Source organism: Caloenas nicobarica, chromosome 1, assembly GCF_036013445.1.
Source record: "Caloenas nicobarica isolate bCalNic1 chromosome 1, bCalNic1.hap1, whole genome shotgun sequence".
Classification (NCBI taxonomy): Eukaryota; Metazoa; Chordata; class Aves; order Columbiformes; family Columbidae; genus Caloenas; species Caloenas nicobarica.
This window is the reverse complement of record NC_088245.1, coordinates 74,801,105-74,822,500: the sequence shown is the minus strand read 5'-3', so window position 1 is coordinate 74,822,500 and position 21,396 is coordinate 74,801,105. Positions and strand designations below refer to the sequence as shown.

Genomic DNA, 21,396 nt, shown 5'->3' with positions numbered 1-21,396 from the left:
TAGCATGGATGGGAGAAAGCCAGAAGTGCAGACCTATACAGGTTGTTAGTTCTTTTTTTTTTTTTTTAAAAGCTTTTATAGACTTTTCACTGCATTCCTCCTTTAACCAGCTGTCAGTGAAAAATGAAGAATGCATTTTCAACCTGTACAAAAATGTCCTATCAATGCCTAAGGTATTATCAGATACTATAAAACATTTTCCCCCTCAGCTATGCATTCATTTCCTTAGGTGACTGTAATACCACTTTGTAGTCTGCTAATATTCAGGAACATTTAAAAATGTCATAATAGAGGTAAAAGTAGTTTTGATAGGCTGAAATCTGCCATATCGTATTTGATACTAACCTAGGCATATATTCTTGCCTATTAAGCAGAATGGTACTGTTCTTACCAAAAGCATCCAAAGCCAACACAATTATAAAAAATTCACTTGTACTTACAGAGCTTCTTGGTGGTGTCGTGCTGGTGCTTGAATACACTGATATGAATAGTTGCTTATAATTTTACAGATATGTAGTACTGCTCTCCATTGTTACTTGCAAGAATTTCACTGCTATCCCTGTCCTGAATTTCCAGCCTCTTTTACACATGTGATAGTTCATGTTGTTACCTTTGAACCATTATAGAAAGTGTCTCAACTACTGGTAGCACAATGCTGGATTTTATAGTAGTCTAATTTCTGCTATGGTATCATGATTATTTATTATGTTCCAGATGCTTGAGGAAGACTTTTTAAAAATGATCAGAAGGTAAAAAAAAAACCAAACCAAAACCAAACAGATAGCAGAAGAAAGTGTGTTTGTGGGATCCCGGCTTGGCTGGGGCAGGAGAAGGAGATGAGAGGTTTGTTTGACTTTTTGAGAAACCTGTCCTTAGCACAGGAGTAGTAGTTCTGTATCTCATAAGTAGTTTCGCCATTCCCAGTGTGGCGAAGTCTTATCACAGTCCGCCACACAAATGTTTGTATGGTCTGACATTAAATTCAGAGTCACTGGATTGCAAAAGATTTGGTTCTGAACTTTGTCCCTGGACCCACTCCGCGGTGCCGGGCAAGTACCTTCATATTCCTCTCTGCTTCTCCCTTATCCTCTGTTGCTCCTGACTATCTTTGCGCCAGAGGCTGGCTGGCTCTTGCCGTGCATTTGTTATGGTGTTTAGCATAATGAGATCCCCGGACTGATTGGGGCTTCCTGGCACAGCTGCAATGCTGAAAGTAGCAGTTCACCTACAATTTCTTTTCTGTGGGGAAATGGAGGCGAGGTGTAGGCAGAGCCAGGGCGTCCAGGAGAGCTCTGCTGTTCACAGGGGTGAGGATTTCAGCACATAGTTATCTCCCCTTGTGGATGCTCTTACTAGAAAGTAAGCGACAATAGCCACCTTTTGTCATGACTATAATGTCATTAGCATGAAACGACAATGGTGTCTGGCAATACAAAACTGATGCTGTCCAGTCATTCACAGTGAGCACACAGAGCAGGGACATAATTCAGCAGGTTTTTCGACAGGCTCTTCCAGCCTTACATTAAAAAAAGACACGGTCCCTTTCAGTATCTTTGTTCTGGTTTCATCTAGGTTTGCCCCTTCCACAAGAGGAGCCCCTCAGCAAAGAATATTTTTTGAGTTTTTCTCTATGCCAGGTTGCCCCGTTGAAATTAGTAACTATGCATTTGAGACAAGGGTGCCCAGAAGCCATTTGGTAAATGGAATTCTAGATTTATTGCCTGAACCGGCCTTTTCGGGATGCTGATGACTGCATTGTTCAGTAGTCAAATCTCTCAACGGCCTCTCTCCCCTCCAGAAAAAAATGTCAGGCTGGAGAGCTCTTCTGGAGGCAAACAACAAACTCCAGCAGGAGGTGAATTTTCATTTTGTGTCTGAGAAATGCTGAAGGTGCTTTTCTGGTGAGAATGAGTCTTGGTGCTCAAGTGGAACAACCTTCCTAATGCCAAATTTCACTCTAGCACATTGCAAGTATCTGGTTAATCAAACTCTTCTCCTTGATTCAAGGTTCTTCTCACCCCTCAGGTAGGAAAGTATAACATATTACAAAAATATTCATAGAGACCACCTTCAGTTACAATTTCCATAAAGCCAGCAGACGAATAACACTGCATCTCTGCAATGTTTCGTGAACTGTGGCGTGAAGTATAAAACCTGCCAGCTTGGGAAAGAAATGGACTGAGTCAGGGAACAGCTAAGGGGACCACTGAAGGTCCTTGGTTCAGATTACCTAGCACGCATTTTTTTGTATTAATTTTAAACAGTGTGCTGCGATACTACACAAATGAGCAAATAAAGCCAGATTTGGAATCCAGTACACTAAAAAACATACTATAATAATTCCTCTGAAATATGTCTGTGTCAGTTCAGCCTTTTGAGTTTCTTTGCCATGGTTTAGAGTAGTCAGAGACCTGCTTTTTTGAGGATCTCCAAGCGCAAAATGTTTGTGCGACTGATTCAGCTGCTTCTGCTGCTGCTCCCGAGTTTGTGTGTTGATAGCAAGTATCTCATTCCTGCAGTAGTGCCTACACACCCTATAAAACTGGAGGCGGGAGGTAAGAGACTCAGGGCATGTCATAAATCTTTCCCAGTATGAGGCACAGATGCATGGCTCACTTGAAAAAAAAAAACCCAAACCACCAAACCAAAAAACTCAAACAACAACAACAAAAACCCCACCACCCAAACTTTTATTTTTAATTTTTAAAGGGGTCAACTGTGGTGAAGTGACCCCTCCTTATTTCAGCCTTATTTTGAGAATTTGGTCAGGGATTAACACACATTAAGATTCAGAAAGCTTTCCTCGTCAGAAGTTCTGCTAACAATACCAGCAGAGCTGTCGCCTCTAGGTGATGACTGAGCAGCTATATAAGGGCTTTCATGTCAAATCCTCAGGATTAGGTACTTTTTCTTCCATGGTAAATTGAATCACAGAGCCATATCGTGCTGTGTGCCGTATATGTGGCTCTTTGCCAAGAAATGCTTAGGGTTACAATAATTAATTGCCCAGGTGTCATGGATATGCTACTGTATCAAAGCTTGGCTGAAACTGAATAATGTGGTCATGGGACAGGTAGGGTAAACTAAGCCACTCTCACTAAATGGAGAGATTGCATGGATGTGATGATGTACTGTGATGGACACTAAACCCCCTGTAAATAAGATAGTGGGAACAAAGAATCAGGAAGTCTGATTTCTGTGATTTTGCACATTTTGGACATTCAGCCCAGAAGTTTTTCCACCTGTTTTTGTAATATGAAAGGTTCTTATACTGCATACAGCATGTCACATTCTCAAAGGTGGAACAGGAAGGATTAAAAAATATATGGTGGAAACTATTTTTTAATGAGACTGCTTCAAGTACGGTTATTGCATTTTAGGCATGAGTGATTTCACAGCATTGTCAATGTTGAAACCCATTGCGAGGTTTGGCTGGAAGGCAAACCAGAGATCTAAAAGCACTTCAGGTTTGCCAAACCAAGATAAGAGCACATCTCTCTGAAGTTATTCGGTATCCTTAATAAAGATCATAGTATTTGTAAACTAGCCAAACCTCAGTGAAGTCAAAGGTTGTTTTTAATTCTTTCATAATACCAAGGCTCCATATGATCCAACATGACAGATAATAGCTTTGAAAATATTTACTATTTGTTTCTAGCCAAAAAATGTATTAGTACCATGGGGCCTCTTTATTGCCTCTTTATTTGATGCATTTCAGCAATCAAAGCTTTCTAGAGAAGCCCAAGTGTTAATGAAATTAAACTTTGTTGAGTGGTTGAAGGATAGCATTTATAATAAATTGAATCCTAAATTTCCAATCTAATAAATATGGCTAATCAGAAAGATCCTTTTTCATGCTGAAATGTAACCGCTGTACTGTAGTTTCCTTTTCCTTTTTTCTTCAGAGGTGAAATAAAAGGCAAAAAGGAAAGCAGATTCAAACAGTTTTAGCTAACCTTAAACTGTGCCTTGTACCCTAGGTGAAAACTTCAAAGTCTGGAGAGTTTTAGACACAGTAGTTTGGACAGTCTTCAAATAAGAGCTTCGTTTTTACGTGGTTTACAAATGATTACTGTGGTCAGCAGATACTGTGAGTGTGGAAGAGATGTGAGCTGTTGCTTATGGTCACGGGCACAGGCCCTCTCCTCTTTTATTTTGCAGAGTGTCTTGCCCTACTTCTGATCTGCTTCTGCACCTCTCAGAGAATGACACAGTATAGCTCTGAGCTGCCCTGCTGGGTAGCACTTATTTAATTGCTCTGGGGACATGGACATTTTTGCCTGTCGCTGAGATAACTGGGGTCAGCATTGCATCGACTGGCCCAGGGCGTCAAGAGTCCTGTTTATGTTGCTGGTGCAATACTCACTGTTACAGCTCCTAAATCAACATCGCCTGTCTGTTCCCTTATAGAATCATTTTGGTTGGAAGAGACCCTCAAGATCATCAACTCCAACCATTAACCTAACACTGGCACTAAACCATGTCCCTAAGAACCTCGTCTATGTGTCTTTTAAACACCTCCAGGGATGGTGACTGAACCACTTCCCTGGGCAGCCTGTTCCAATGCCTGACATCCCTTTCCATGAATAAATTTTTTTTGAATATCCAATCTGAACCTTCCCTGGCACAGCTTGAGGCCATTTCCTCTCATCCTGTCACTTGCTACTTGGGAGAAGAGACCAGCACCCTCCATGCTACAGGGAGTGTTGGGATTGTTTTAAGTGATCTGGAGCTTTGTTGGTGCTCAAAAGGGAAATCTCCCTCTCCTGCCTACCTCTGAACAAACACTCCAGCCCTTTCTCTATTGCCAGTATTAGTGCTTGTGCGGCAAGCTACACTTATGTTTCATTTTTTCTTTTAGGTGTTAATCCAAGGGAAGGGGTGGAGGATATAGCAGGACTACTATTTGTGATCAGCTTAAACCAACAGTGAAATTGCCCTGAGTGTCACATAGCTTATGGAAGTGCGATTTTATGTGTCCACGCTGACCTATAAAGCATTTTATAAGCATTTGGTTGCTCAGCAGTTGAAAATTAGGCCATTTTATTTGGAATTTGAATAAAGTTCTGGGAGGTCCATCTTTGAAAAGCACATGCTTTTGAAAATCTTCTCCCCGGATACTTCAGCAAAGATATGTATAGCCAGACACATTCCTGTGAAGCAGTTCTCCATCAGCATGGAAACCTTGTTAACTCCCAACTCTAACTTGATTCTCCATATCTATTATTTTGTGAAGTGTTCGCCACCAAACTTGAATGAATGTCTAATTCACAATGTTATGAGGGCAATACACTTCAAAGCAAGAGGAAATCTATTTCAGTACTTGTATTTTGATTAATGAGTTTTCTGAATCCTTTAACCATATTTATGTTTGTCAGGTGTGGCAGCTCAAGGATTAATTATATCTTCAGAGCTATTTTTCTGTATATGATTTGATGCCTGCAGTGATGATTACTAAGAAATATTTCATTTTCCAAAGAGCAGCCACTTATTAATGAAACAGATTATATCAGAAACTATAGAGCACTGCATAGCAGGAGCCTACATTGTTATTGTCACAAGTAATTGAGAGAAATATAGATAGCTTTCAAAAAAAAAAAAAAGAGAGGGAGAGAAAATGAAAAGGACTATTTAGCTTTTGAGAGATGGAGGAATCTAAGGTGTACATTAACTTTCTGAAGTCAGCAGACATCTGGTGGTCTGGTAAGTGCCTGCAGTTTGACAGCTAGATTGTGCCTTTAGGCACAGTCATGAACTAGAGAGGACTGGAAGAACACAATTCCTGTGAGACTGCCTTTGGAGACACAGCCCTCTGCTCTGAAGGGCAAAAAGAAAGGCTTCTACATCAACAGCAAAAGGAAGAGTAGGAAAAATGTGGGTCTGCTTCTGAATGGGGCAGGAGACCTCGTGACAAAAGACATGGAGAAAGCTGAACTATTCAATACCTTCTTTGCCTTATTCTTTACTGATAAGACTGGCCTTCAGGAGTCCCAGGTCCCTCAGCACCATGGGAGGGTCTAGAGCAAGAAATACTCACCCTCGGTGGAGGAGGATCAGGTTAGGGAACAATTAAACAAACTGGACACCCCCAGGTCAATGGGAGCTGATGGGGTGCTCCCCCAAGTGCTGAGGGAACTGTCTGATGTTGTTGTGAGGCCACTCTCTATTAAGATGATGGTGATCGAAAATTCCCGTGAACCGGAAGAAGGCAAATGTCACTCCAACCTTCAAGAAGGCCAAGAAGGAGATCTAGGGAACTACAGGCTGCCCAGCCTCACCTCAGTCCCTGGGAAGGTGACGGAGCAAATCCACCTGGAAAACATTTCCAAATATATTAAGGACAAGAAGGTGACTGGGAGCAGTCATCAAGGATTCATGAAGGGACATCATGCCTGACCAACCTGACAGCCTTCTACGAAGAGGTGACTGGATTAGTGGATGAGAGAAGAGTGGATGTTGCTTATGTTGACTTTAGTAAGGCTTTCAACACCCTCTCCCTTAATATCCTCAGAGGTATCCTGAGGAAATGTAGATTAGATAAGAGAATAGTGAGGTGGATTGAAAAACAGCTGAACTGCCACAGTCAAAGAGTTGTGATCAGCAGCACACCTAGTAACCAGTTACCAGTGGTGTATCTGAAGGATTAATACCAGGACCAGTTTCTCCATTAATGACCTGGATGATGGGATAGAGTGCACCTTAACAGGTTTGAAGAGGAAACAGAAGCCTGATGAATGGTTGAAACACCAGAGGGTTGTCCTGACATTAAGAGAGACCTTGACAGGCTGGAGAAATGGGCTGACAGGAACCTCATGAAGTTCAGCAAAGGGAAATGCGAAGTCCTGTCACAGGAGATCAATAACCCTATGTAGCAGTACACACTGGGGGCTTACCAGCTGGAAGGCAGCTCTGCAGAGAAAGACCTGGGGGTCCTGGTGGACACCAAGTGAGCTAATGACATGCCTTTGTGCCAAAAGCAGCCAGTGGGCTGCATTAGGAGGAGCGTCACCAGCAGGCTGAAAGAGCTCGTCCTTTCCTTCTACTCAGCACTGGTGAGGTCACCACTGGAGTGCTGTGTCCAGTTCTGGGCTTCCCAGTACAAGAAAGACATGGACATAGTGGAGAGAACCCAGGAGAGGGTGATGAGGATGATTAAGGCACTGGAGCATCTGTCATATGGAGAGGCTGAGAGAGCTGTGACTGTTCAGCCTGGAGAAGAGGAGGCCCAGGGGGAATCTGATCAATGTAATGGGGTGGAGTAAAGAAGGCAGACTCTTCTCAGTGGTGTGGAAAGGACAAGAGTCAATGGGCACAAATGGAAATACAGGACATTCCATTTAAACATATGAAAAAAACTTCTTTACTGTAAAAGTGGTTGAACACCAGAACAGGTTGCCTGGAGCTGTGGAGTCTCTATCCTTAGAGATATTCTGTGGTGGGTTGACCCTGGTTGGACATCAGGTAGCCACCAAAGCTGCTCTATCACTCCCCTCCTGGACAGGGGGAGAAAAATACAATGAAAGGCTCATGGGTCAAGATCAGGACAGGGAGAGATCACTCAGCATTTACCATCACAAGCAAAACAGACTCAACTTGGGGAAATTAATTTTATTAATTATGAGTTAAATCAGAATAGGGTAATGAGAAAGGAAACTAAATCCTAAAACACCTTCCCCCACCCCTCCCTTCTTCCTGGGCTCAACTTCACTCCGATTTCTCTACCTCCTCCCCCCAAGTGGCACAGGAGGATGGGGAATGGGGGTTGCGGTCAGTTCATCACACGTTATCTCTGCTGCTCCTTCTCCTCACCCTCTTCCCCTGCTCCAGTGTGGGGTCCCTCCCATGGCAGACAGTCCTCCATGAACTTCTCCAACGTGAGTCCTTCCTATGGGCTGCAGTTCTTCATGAACTGCTCCAGCGTGGGTCCCTTCCACAGGGTGCAGCCCTTCAGGAGCAGACTGCTCCAGCGTGGGTCCCGCACAGGGTCATAGGTCCCGCCAGCAAACCTGCTCCAGCCTGGATTCCTCTCTCCTTGGGGCCACAGGTCCTGCCAGGAGCCCGCTCCAGTGTGGGCTTCCCATGGAGTTACAGCCTCCTTTGGGCATCCACCTGCTCTGGTGTGGGGTCTTCCACAGGCTGCAGGTGGAGATCTGCTCCACCATAGGCCTCCATGGGCTGCAGGGGAATCTCTGCTCTGGGCCTGGAGCAGCTTCTGCCCCTCCTTCACTGACCTGGGTGTCTGCAGAGTTGTGTCTCTCATGTATTCCCATTCTTCCAGCTGCAATTGAGCAGGTTTTTGCATTTGTTTGTTTTCTTACCCCCTTCTTAACTATGTTATCTCAGAGGTGCGACCACCGTTTCTGATGGGCTTGGCCTTGGCCAGCAGCAGGTCCATCTTGGAGCTGGCTGGCACTGGCTCTGTAGGACATGGGGGAAGCTTCTAGCAGCTTCTCACAGAAGCCACCTTTGTAGCTCCTCCGCTACCAAAACCTCGCCAAGCAAACCAGACTGAATCCAGCCCAGAGCAACATGCCCTAGGTGACCCTGCTTTGAGCAAGGGGCCGTACAGATTGTCTTCAAAGGCGTTTCCCACCTCAACTGTTCTGCAATTCTGATTATGGATTGTGGAAATGTAGAAAACATGACAGGACTGGATTGCTACAAAAGTAAAAACTTTGCAGCTTTCACCTACCAAATGCAGTAAGATATTGCCTAATGTGCAATGTTTGAAGCATTATATTTTCAAAGCTAGGGTACATTAAACACTTACCCAACAGTTGATTTACTTCCCTTCTCCCCTGGCATGATATAGGCCAGTAAGTAGTAACTGTTGGCAGAGCAATTTAAGCACCGAAAATCATTACTTTGGCATAACCTTTTGGAATAAAGAGCAGCCTTTAGGAAAGGAATTTAATTAAACTTTAATGTATGCAGAGCCTCAAAACTTTTTACAGAAAAAATAAATTGATAAAATAACTTAAAATATATGTGTTCTGTTTGTGACCAGAATGTGAATTATTTTTCAACCTTATTGATGAATTTTGTATATTTGTAATGAATACTGAATAAGAAATAGCTTTTTTCTTCCAAATCTAAATATGACTTGTTTGAGTTGAGGTCTACAGAGCCAAAAACCAATTTGGCTATATGGCTTTGGCTTCACACCATGGATATGTATTTACATGTTGTAGACTGAGATAGTCTGGTATTCAAGCCTAACCTGCAACTTGTTGTCTATGATTTGATCCAAGGAAGCATTTATTCATGGCTGGATTTTTTTTTTCTCTTGCTCATTTCTGGAATGATCCTATCAATTTTGCCTTTTTAAATAGCCACTGCAACCATAATTTCCCTGATCTTAAACTTCCTAATTGCCTGAACATCTCCTTTGAAACTAGGACTAGGCTCTTAAGTAATACTGATGCACCTAAGATGTTAATTTTGAAAATCTTGGCCAGCAGTATAACGCAAGAGGCCTTGAGGAGAAAAGCAAACTCGAAATTATACTCCAGGATCTTGCATTAACATGAGATCAGTCTTCTTGTATTGCTTAAGGGAAACTCACAAACATTCTTTTCCCCTGCAAAAAGTTGCTCACCACACACTACCACTAGCATGCTGGTGTTTTGGGCTGCTTTCCTGTAATAGCCATGCAATGGCTGTAGGTTCCAGGAGGCTGAGAGGATAACTTCTTGGCTTCCTTACTGCAACGTCCACATAGGATAAAAGAAGTTTGCTAACGTTAGAGGAGGGCCTGTGTGTGTCCTTTGTACATAATCGTACCTACTCGTGGCCTGACACAGACTACCAGACTATTTAAAGGCTATTTTTGTGATTCCCAAAGATCCATTGCTTAAAAAAGGGTAGTTACTGTTGTGGCAGCTAGGGCTGTTCATCTCTGACAAGGCTGTAAAAAGGACCAGAGTGTTTTTTTGTGGGGAAACAGAAATCCAGGAACAGCAAAATGTAGGGCTTCAGAACATAGGCTAAGGTTATTTGGAAGTTAATATAAAGCCAAATAAATTACCTGAGTTTCAATTGAGTTTAGGCTCCAGCTCCACAGCTCTCACCACATTCTCTGGTACTTGAATTTTTGCAAATTAATCATTTCACATTCCGAGTATCCATTTAAAGCACAAGGAAAATAGCTAGAGGAAAAATTACAAGGTGCTTTTTGTGTCATTGAAGTCTCTCTTTTGTAGGCGTCACTAGCAGCTCATCCCTGAAGTTGTTGGAAAACAGCACTAACTCTCACCGTGTAATAGCACGTTCTCTTGACAAGGCTTCCTGTATTTTTTTTTCAAAGGGGGCACATTTTGTGATGGACTTGAGCTTTCACTTGTGATCAGACCTGTAGACTCCTAACCTGAGGATTAGGAAACTCAGGGCAAAAACTGATTTGCTTGGGCTTTTATGCATCTCACATGGGATTTTATTTATCTCATGAGGAATAGCATATTGCTACCAAAATGCCATATATTCTGCATGAACAAGGAACACATTTTTCAGCCCTGGTACGCATTTCTGCCTCTCACCTGTTAAACCTCATACCCTGCTCAGCTTTTTGACCCAGCTGTCCTGACTGCCTTGCTGGCATGTGCTTGGTCAGAAATTGCCTGGTTATCTCAGAGCAAGGCAGCCACTGAAACAGGCCGTGTATCAGGGCCAAAGGAACATCATCACACACAAGAATAACCAAGAAGATCCTAGGAGATTCTTTAGTTTTCCTCAGCCCTTAGACCCTTTGCTGTCCATGACTGTATTTTACAATGGAGCTGATAGTACCATTCTTACAGAGCTTTATTGCACACAATAATTCATGTAATGTTTCATGTACCAAGTTGCTGTTAATTCTGACTAATGCAAAATATATATTTTTTAATATATAGTCAGTAGTTCCACTTGCAATAGAATGAATGAAGACTAATTTGCAGTTGCCCTGTTAGTTTCTGATCTATGAAAGTTAATTTTAATAATGAATGGCCAGGATGCAAACACACACCAAAAAATTCAATAGCAATGCATGCTTATTTTGAAGAAAAAGTGAACAATGAGTTATTCTCGGAGGTGTTTGTCTGCCTTTGGTATTTCAAATATATATATCCCATTCTTATTATTTTAGATATTCTTTACAGTGTTTAATTTAAAATCAATCTCAGAATTAATAAAAAGATGTGTTTTGTTCTATTTAGGACCAGATGAATATGCTAATTATAGATTAATGATTCAGAAGAGTAGATTGTTCTTCTTTTCACCACTTCATGCTCTCTCAGTAACTCCTCACCATCCATCCCAATATTTGTCAGTCTATGGTCAGTTTGTAGCTGACCACAGATCATACAATTAAACAATTTAAAAAAATAGGAAATTTTCCTAAATAAATTGGTTGTTCCCAGAAAAACTGGCTAAATTAGCACCTGCCTATAATGTCAAGTGCAAAGTCTTGTACAGATGAAAAAGGGAGAATACTTTGGATTCCAATGATAATAAAAAGCCACATGTCTCTTTGTTAACTTGCCACCTTAGAAGAATCACAGAAAAGAGACTGTGCACTTGCTGTGAGCATAAAGGACACACAAAAAAAGGTAGTTTCATTACTATCCTTCGGCATGTGATGACCAGAAAACAACAATATGGCTGTAATCCCGTGTATGGGGGAGGAGATGGGAAGGTGGTAAGAGGAAAAGAGCTCTTGTGCTCGTTACTTAACACAGAGCTTGAAATGTGGTTGAGGGGTTTGATCACATTTTGGATAACTGTGTTTATTGTATCTTCCTGAGCATAGCCCACAGGTTATTTGGAAGAACAATTTTTGATTTGGCAGTAGTTTGGATTGTTTATACATACACAAATACATATTGCCTGCATATGCATATTGCAGGTAAGGCTAGAGGAGGTTTACTTCAGCACATCCCCTCGTCTTCCAGCATCCATCAGATACAGCTCCCCAGTCATCAGCCATCCCTGTTACCTCTCCCTTCAGCCTCTCATCCCTTGCCCGCTCCACTAACACTCCTCAGCTTGATTTTTTGGGGGTCCTTAAAAGCTTAGGTTATCTGAGGCCCTCTTTTTGAGGAATTGGTGCAATTTCTGCCTGTACTGTGTTCTTATGATGATACAGATTTAAATGGTTGACTAGACTCAAGAATCATTCCCTGTGGAAAATCTTGCGACCTTTACCTCTGGAACAGAAAACACAATGTAATACATCCTCTACCAACCCAAGCCAGCCTTTTCTAGTGGCACTGTGAAAATAAGATGCTTTGGTTCTGCTTTGGAGATGCCTTTTAGACGAACTTTTTCTAGACAAAATGCAAATGCAGTTTTCAGCAAGAGGTGTAAGGAACATAATGACCCAGATTCATTGCAGATGTAATTGCTGCAGATTTTGTGGTTAGCAGTGGAAAAAAAAAAGAAGAAAAGATGTGGAGATTTTTTTGTTTTGGTTGGTTGGTTGGTTTGTTTTGTTGTTGTTGTCGGTTTGGGGTTTTTTAAGTATTTTAAAGAGTTTTGCAAGTGCTCCTTTGGCATACTGGACAGTGAGCTTAGCACAGAAGTCAGGATTTCTGGAGACAAAATGTTAATGCAGGGACTTCTCATCCGGAATGGGTTAATGTGGTAACAAACCAGCAGTATTTCTCCTAGTTTCAAAATGGACCTTCTTAGCAAGCCAGCTACATAATGCAAAAATACAAGCAGGAACCAGACACAAAGGTGAATTGCCTGGGGGTCTCACATATTTCAAAACAGAGAAATGTAATGATATCTTAAAGAGGTATAGACAAGCCAAGGAATACCTGTGGCATCTGATTACGATAATAGAAATTCTGCTGAAAGGCTTAGGAAGATTAACAATATTAACCTTGCTGTCTTATTTATCCCATCTTCTTTGATAAGCAAAGCCTCATTAATCCAATGACAGTGGCTCCAAGGTTGTTGGTTGTTGTCATTATTCTCGCTTGAAAATAAGTATTATATTATTCCTGTTAATGTCTTCACTGCACATGTTGACATACTTTTACCTTAGACAAAATTGAAACATGAAACATGAAAGAAGAAGAAACAGGGCAAGAGAAAAGCTCCGTGTATTAATTACAGAGCTTTAAAAGTTCTAGGCCTTGGTCAGGCTATCAGTGCAGAAATAACTGTGACATCCAAAAACTTACTACCACTCAAGTCAAGGCTGTTTGCTTACACAGATCAGCAGATGGAAAGGATTGGCGTAGATCCTGTTTACAATGAGGGCAAAGTGTGCAAGAAAAAGAAGCCTTGTCATTGTTTTCTAAAAGGAGTTCAGCAAACCATGGAGATACCCAAGCAGATTTGGGATGTGTAACAACATCTCTGCTCAGTTAACAAAAAAAAGCAAAACCAAACAAAGGTGAGCTGATTGAAAGTAGTCTGCCTGGCCTGTGACACACAGGGTTTTCTGTAGGCTGAGTCTGTGTTTGGGTCACAGATTATGAACCGAAGAGTATAAACAGCGACGGCAGCACATCAGACTGGCAGGTAACAGCACTTGCTTGCATAGATGTGCCTGTAGGCAAGACAACAAAGATGCTTGAGATTGCCTGGCACATGCAGTGCCAGGCAGCGTGAATCTCCTTGCTCGTTTGTTATCAGTGATTCACCCCATTTTAATATAGACAAATATTGTCCTGGCTTTTTTTTTTTTTTCCTTTTGTGCAAAATGCTAATCTAGCTGAAATCTAATTTTTTTGGAAAAGGATTTGGGTGAACTCGCTTAAGTAAACTCGCCCCATTTACCATCTGTAAGGTCTGCAGCTTTGGTCCCAGAGAGGACCATCTGATGGTGGTATTTGAGAGCACTCTGTTTTCAGGCCATTTAAGGAGCAACACCATTGTTCTCCTGGCATACTACAGAGAACAACTCACAAGATAATGTGTTCTTCTACAGTGATCCAGGACCAAGTCCCTATCTGTAGTTATCCCCCTGTCAAATCTGAGTGGCTCCATCCAGCTACTTTGGATTTAGAGTGGTTAAAAAAAGAGATGAAAAAGCAGCTGTTTAATTTCTACGTTTCCTGACTTTTCAGTACATTTAAAAATTGTAGCCTTCCTGCTACTATCAAGTATGTTTTTATACTTAGTATTCAGCTAAAAATGCTCAAGGACTCCAGACTACAAATCTGGACCCAGCATTAGTCTGCCAAAAGGCATCGTGGAACAATGTGTTTATGCAAATGTTGCAGAAACTGATAAATCCGCGTCACTTAAAACCATCCAGAATTATTACACATGGCGTCTTCAAATGGGTCCTGTGCTAAATGCTCTTGAGATATTGACTGAGTCATTGAGTTGTGTATCTGAATTACTTGTACCAGGCCTGAGTCTCAGGCTTTTACTTCAGAGATCTGTTTCTGAGAGTAGGTAGAAGGCACTGCTGGCCTTATTTGGGACTGGAAGAGCTGCGCCTCCCTTGTACGTGATGTGAAAGGCACGAGACATTAGAGAACCAGACAGAGGTAGTGTCAAAAGGTGGTGACGTGATGGCAGGTAGCCATTGACAGCACTTCTGACACAAGTCACAGGATCCTTGGGAACTGGATAAGTGCATAGCCACATTTCAGGCTCTGAGCAGCTTTGCTATTGCACGATTTCCACCCACATTTGTCCTTGAGTTTGGTGGAGAAAAATGCTCTGGTTTTCTATTTTAGCACTTTTCACCCCCAAAAAATTACGGAAAGCTCTCGCTGCATACATCTGCCAAGAGCTGAAAACCTGTCATATGCTTTTGTCCAGTAGAACATTTCAAGGTTTTTTTTCTTACTCTTTGTTTTTACTTCTGCCCATTTAGAATGACTGCATCCTCACACACGTGCTGTAGCACAAACCCATCTGACTGCATCATCCTATTTATTTAGTAGGAGAGGAAGGGAAATAGTTCTTTTGTACCCGTGGTCATTGCAGGACCATCTAGGGCATTGACATAACAAACTGGATAAATAAACATTGTAAGAGCATTGTGTTTCCTTCAGTTTCTTACATGAATATAGCTGTCTTAACAAGTGCAGCATTTGCTTCTCAGACCATTTGATTTTAAAACTGCAGCAAAAGAACTGTGTGGAAAAGTACTGTCACACGGATCACAGTGTTTGTCCATTCCACCTCGAAAATAAATGTTCCATTTTTTTTTCTGCCTACTAGCAGAATGTGTCCAAATAAGAATGAGAAAGTTACTAACTGCTTTGAATGCTACATCAATAATGTATGGATAGATGCCATAATGTGGGATAAATTATCCTGAGTAAAATTGCATCACGTCAGAAAAAAACACAATTTGCAATCCCAATTCTAGACTAGACTTTAGTTATTAGGGTAGAGCAAGAAAGTGTAGAACACTATAAAAAGATTGCTAAATGGAAATAGCAGCAGCCTTTGCCATCTGAGACCTGGTGATCACTGCATGAGCTGCTGTCAGGGTGCGTTAAGCATCTTGACAGTGCCAAGTGATTCCAATACTGTGTGTTTCTGTGGTTGTCAGTTAAAGCAGTATCTGCAATAACGTGATGTGTTGTTAGAAAAGTGCTTTAAATGCTGCCCTAAAGGGAGGGCAATTTTAGGAAGGCTTTTCTTTTTCAATATATCATCTGCCAAGCGCAGCCATTTTCATGAAGTGCTGGAGAGTAGCCAAGAAAACAAACAAACAAAAAAAGAAGTATTCATGTACGTATGCACATATAGATTGTAGGGGGGTAGGGGGAAGGATGCTTAAAAAGTCTATTCATCAAATATGGCAAGCAAAGAGAATGTGGTGAAAAGTTCGCAGTTTTACTGCATGCTGAAGATATTAGTTGGTATATAAACAGGACAAAACTGTAACGTCATCCCTTGCTTTAGAAAAAGGCGCTGACAGCCTGCATAAGCAAATGTTTATCTCCCCATCAGATCTCAAGCCAATGTGTTCGTAGGGACCGCTGCAGGAGTTCAGCTGGGACTTCGGGAAGGTGCTGGTGTGTTGTCTGCTTCTGAAACATAACCCCCAGCATGCAGAAGAAACATATCTTAAATAATGCTTTCTCAAACTCTGTATTTCCTTCTGAATCAAACGCCCTGTCAGATAAGTCAGTTGTCAGAAGGAGGAGTCTGAGGAGGGGGGTCTCCACCAGACTCCCCATGCTTCCTGGCTGACCTCTGGTTTACATGATTTTGACCTTTCAGGTACATCCTTTCAGATGAGAGATATTTGGTAGCTCCCTGCTCTGCAACACCAGGCCTGGAAAATAACTGTGAAGTGAGAACGTGTCTCCTTATGTCCTACGTAAAAAGCGGTGTCACAGACTGCTTACAGAATTTATGTCTCTGAATAAAAGCTGAAAAAAAAAAATGACTAATTTCAGAAGATGCCACTAGCAGCATTTTAGTGTTCTTTCTAGATCTTCTGCAAGGTATTTTGATTCAAAAGTTACATTTTATTCTTATTTTGCAAGCTTTCTTTACAGGTCCAACAGATAAAATAACTTTCCATCAGCTGTACTGAAAACAAAGGGGAGTGTACGTCATCCAAACCCATCTGATTCTCCTATTAATCTCAGCAACCTATTTCTATCCCAACAGGTGTAGTTCGCCAGGTGAGGCCCATTGTTGGACCTTTCCATGCTATCCTGAAACTGGAGATGAATTACGTCATGGGTGGAGTGGTATCTCATCGTAACATCGTCAATGTTCACATCTTTGTCTCCGAGTACTGGTTCTGAGACAACATTTGAAATCCCGGACAAGCAAGCCGCTCCAACCTAAATCATTAGCACAAACTATTATGTCATATACTTGTTTGTAAAACCCAATAGTGGGGTTTTTTTGTTTTATTTTTAAATATTTGGTTTGTAGTTTAAGACAAATAACAAGCTATTATGTTGATTAGACATAGGGTGGAGCAAATTAAGTGAGCCTGATGTAGTTGTTTGTATAAATAAGTAGTGTGTGAAAGTGCTCAGCTGCCTAGTCAAATTTTAAACTTCTCTAAATGTTTAGGCAGATCTTAGCTATTGCTCCTTGGCCGGATAACCAGAGCAGCTGAGGATATGGAACAAAAGAGACATCAGAGTTCATTGAGATGAATACATGGTATTTTTGGATGGAAGAAGTTTGGTAAGGATTAGCAATTTCACCTCAATATTAACTACCTTGAAGGAGTCAGATGGTTAGAAAGTGCCAAATATTCGCTTTTGGGCCCCAATAGGAGAATTCTGAATAAGAAACCAGAATTGCTAATCTTTTCTGGAAAGTTTAGTCTAGATATTTAAAAAGTGCCATTCAGCTATGGCTACAAGAGGAAGTGTGAAAGGAATCGGAAATAGTAAGAGACTAACAAGCTATTGCACATATTAAAAAAAATATTCCGTGTTTTTGTACTTATTGTTTGATACTAAGATTATGTTTGATTCTAATTAAACAAAGACCTCTCAATGAAATTAACCTGTTACAAGGATAAGGCATATTGCTTAAATTCCAGTCTCATCTGTACTCAGCAATACATGGGAAACTCAGACCTATATCTCCTGTCTATTATAGAGGAAAGCTCCATACCTTTTAAAAATTGGTAATAAAATTAGCATGTTAAACCGTACACTTCCTATGCACCAAACCAAGGCATATGTAATAATATAATGAAACTGTCACAAATAAATGAATGTTTAATGTTATTTTCTGGGCATCAGAGTAACGTATCTTTTTATTACAGAAGAGAAAATAAATAGCTCCATGTTTCAGTTGGTTATGTTTGTTAAAAGATGAGGAAATAAAGAAAGTCAGATGGGAAATACTCAGATGCTATGGTTTCTGCTTACCAGAAAAATTGTATGATGTATTTCCTGTAAGTAAATTAATTATATGCATATATACACATTCCCCACCCAAAACAGTCCACTATTTCATCGGTCATTATTGGCACTAGGCATTTGTCTCTTCCTTTTAAACAAAAGCCACTGAAGCTTGAGGGAATTTTTCTATTGACCTGAACGATCTTTGAATCAGAATAATAAAGACGATGCTCTCCGATCCATTGCAAATAAAAGACCATAGCAACTTTACTGTGTACATACAGAAGTCTTTATTCCATTCTCTGTGGCAGGGAAGCTTCTCTGCCTGCAGCATTCTCACTGCTTCAATTAAGATTTTATGATACCACATTCTGATAAATAAAATTTGACTGCCCTCTTGACAATATTTGTTCCCCCCACAATCACAGAGCATAACAACCCCTTACATACCCTGTTTTTTAGGATGCTGTCAGCTTAAAATGTGTTCAGTGTTGTCAGTGGCTGCCTCTACAGTCCTTATTATTTTGATAAATAGTTACTGTATTTCTGTGGAAATATTATGTGAAGCAGATATATTTGTAGCAGGTGACCTTCATCATTCAACAGGCTGATGGAGATTTTGGAGAACTCAAGATTACAAGAGATACTGTTGACTTGATGGATTGCTAGCCTGTGTAATTCCGATTTAGACTGGAAATTAAAATGCTTTATTATGCTAACAGAGTCCAAGAACAGGAGGATGGAATACTCTCCTTATATTGTCAAGTTATTTTTCTTGCCAGTGTAGGAAAACTAACTAGCCCAAGTACCAAAAATACAAAAATACGTTTCCATCTGATTTTCCTAGACTGTAATTTTTGATCCTTTATTTCCTCTGTAAGTGGTATTTAGTTGCAGTGGAAAGAACTTTGGGAGAGCAAAAGTCTAATTTTAGGATCAAACTGATGAACAAACTAATTTACAAACTTCTCCTTGCCATAAAGGAGAAACCACACACCGCCACACACACACACACACACCCCTCCCCTCTTCCCCTTCTTCTGTCTGCATTTTGAGTAAAAATAGGCTAGAAGAAGGATTACCACTACTTCCTGGAAAGCTGTTTTCCTACATTGTCCCAAACAATCTTTGCAAATTGCAAGCAGCTTTTTAAATAGGCCTGATGTCATATGAGAACATTGATCCAGTAGATGATTTTATGTTTTCTGTATAATAAAACTAAAAAGTGCTTAGTGCTGTGGTCACTGTGATATGTCGTAACTTTTGATAGGTCAGCACAGAAAAACTACATAATTCAATAATGAAAGGAAAGATTAAATATTTCTCTCATCCAAACCTGTCACAATAAACTTCCATTTTCTATGAACGGACCAAAGTAAAACAATTTGTAATTTATATTGGCAAATCATTAAAGCTGTTCAAGTGGGAGAACATATTTATGAAATTGTCACTGAGATCCACTTACTTCGAGAGCTTTTCTTTAGCTGTGCTCTCTTTGGATTGATTAGACCTAAGTTCAAATCATTCTGATTGTGGGGAAACAGAATCACAAGTAAATGAGCATTTAGAAGAAAACAAGTACAGACAGCTGAGTGTTCATTAGCCTGCTTTTCAAGAGTCATCTGCTTAGTCGTACACAGAATTATACCATGTGCCTTGGAAACATCATCGCACACCATTAAAAGAATGAGTAATGATAAACACAAAATTACAGATACTAGCTAGGATCAAATTACCTGATAAACTATCTTACTTGACACTGGATGACTACAGAGAGACAAAAATCACTGGAACGAGCAAAGGCTCATAGATGCTAGCCTAATTCCCAACAGAAGGAGCGGCACATCTCAGGTTGTTCTGGCCAAGAGTCTGGCATCCTGCATCTGTGGAAAGATGTCTTGTGTGCTACAGGAACCGCTTGTGGCAGGAAAAATTCCCCCAAAGTTGTTTCTAGTGGGATAAGGACAGTTTGTCTAAGTCAGCATTCGATGTGTGTAGATTAGGGGTGTCAGACTCATTTTCACCAGGGGCTACATCAGCCTCGCGGTTGCCTTCATGGGGCCTAATGTAATTTTAGGACTGTATAAATGCAACTACTCATATGTTTATACAGTCCTAAAATTACATTAGGCTCTGTGAAGGCAACCGCAAGGCTGATGTGACCCCCGGTGAAAGTGAGTTTGACACCCCCGGTGTAGATGGTTCAGAGTAATCAGGGCCATAGCCTTACTCTTATTCAAATAACTAAAATAATGGCTAAGAAGTCAGGAATATTTCTGAACAACTTTCTGAGACACTGATCTACCTTCTGCTTATTCTTCCATTTAAAAATCACTTCCTGATGGATCTGTGATTTATTAGCAGATAGAAAACGCAAAATAGGATAGGATATGTAATCCTAGCACAGTTACTCCTTTTACAGAGAGAGGTCACAACAGCCAAGGACAATAGCAATGAATAATAAACACATTTTGTAACAGTGTTCAAACCAACTCATTCCATGTATGATTGCTGGATAAGCTTTTGCAGTGATGACAAAAGTTACTTCATGATTTGGAGAGCAATACCATGTGCCTTTCCAGGGTGGCTGTCCTAACTGCAGCATACGGTAACTCTTGGAACCGCTGGTGACTGACTGCAACACTCCAACATGGCAAATCACTTGTCAGCACCGTGAATGTGTCCATTATTTGGATGCTCATGCAGCTTTAATGTCTTCCTGTCCCAACCACAAAATCACACTACGCCCAAATTTGGCCCATGAAAAATATTACAGCATCTGCTTTGCCCATCCAGTCGGTGACTGCGTCAGTGCCTGAACACACACCATCCACCAGCGCTGCGGACCTGGCCCCGGTGACATCTGCTGCCTCGTGCATGTTGGGGTGAAGTGAAAAGTGTGGCACAAGCTGACTTTTGGAGCAGAGTGGGTCACACCGGCGTCACCAGCATATGACAGTCTGTGCTTTTTATGGCTGCAGGTTCAATGCAGTTGTGTTCTCACACCCATGCCAGTATAAAGGAATTAAAACAGAGACGGTTTCCAGATTAAATACAGTAACTCTGTAATGATCTGCAGTTCAATCAGCAAGCGTATGTGGATGGCAGTCCATATTTTGAGCCAGCTGAAAACAGTCTTACTGGTAACCGAAGTGAATGCAATTGTTATTTAATATCTAATTCTGAAGAGTGGCACAAAGCCACTAATTAAAGACTGGTTGCCTTCTATCTCCTGGCAGGCAGGTACCCCTGTGAAGATAACTCCTCTCAGGATCAAGTGTCGGAAGATATTTGTTCCACTGAGAAGAGAATATGCTCTGCTCATCAGTCAGTGTGACCATGCTACCTTTATTTTTTTAAGCGAGTATTTGTATTTTTGGTCTGTTTGTGAAAATGTTATTTATGCAGAAAATAGGTGCCAGCTGTGGCAGAAAAAAATAAGAGCATGGGCTCTTAGGAACACTGGCTGTGAACAATAGCCTCTAGCGATCGTCTTGAAATATTTCAGCAGCTTGGATTTAGTATTTCATAAAAAAGTTTTTTCAGGGGTGCTGACACAACTTTTCTGTATTCTGTGGTGGTGTTAATCCATATTGCACAGAAAATTGTGTAT

General features: G+C 41.0%; 1 protein-coding gene across 1 annotated transcript in view; it reads left to right on the top strand.

Moving 5' to 3' along the window:
- The window catches only part of FBLN1 (fibulin 1), an 83,303-nt gene extending 65,571 nt beyond the window's left edge, over window positions 1-17,732 (top strand). The window contains exon 17 of the mRNA XM_065658019.1: window positions 16,579-17,732. Coding sequence (XP_065514091.1) covers window positions 16,579-16,718 — 140 coding nt within the window. The 3' untranslated portion in view covers window positions 16,719-17,732. The remainder of the gene's footprint in view (window positions 1-16,578) is intronic.
- The last annotated feature ends 3,664 nt before the right edge of the window (window positions 17,733-21,396 follow it).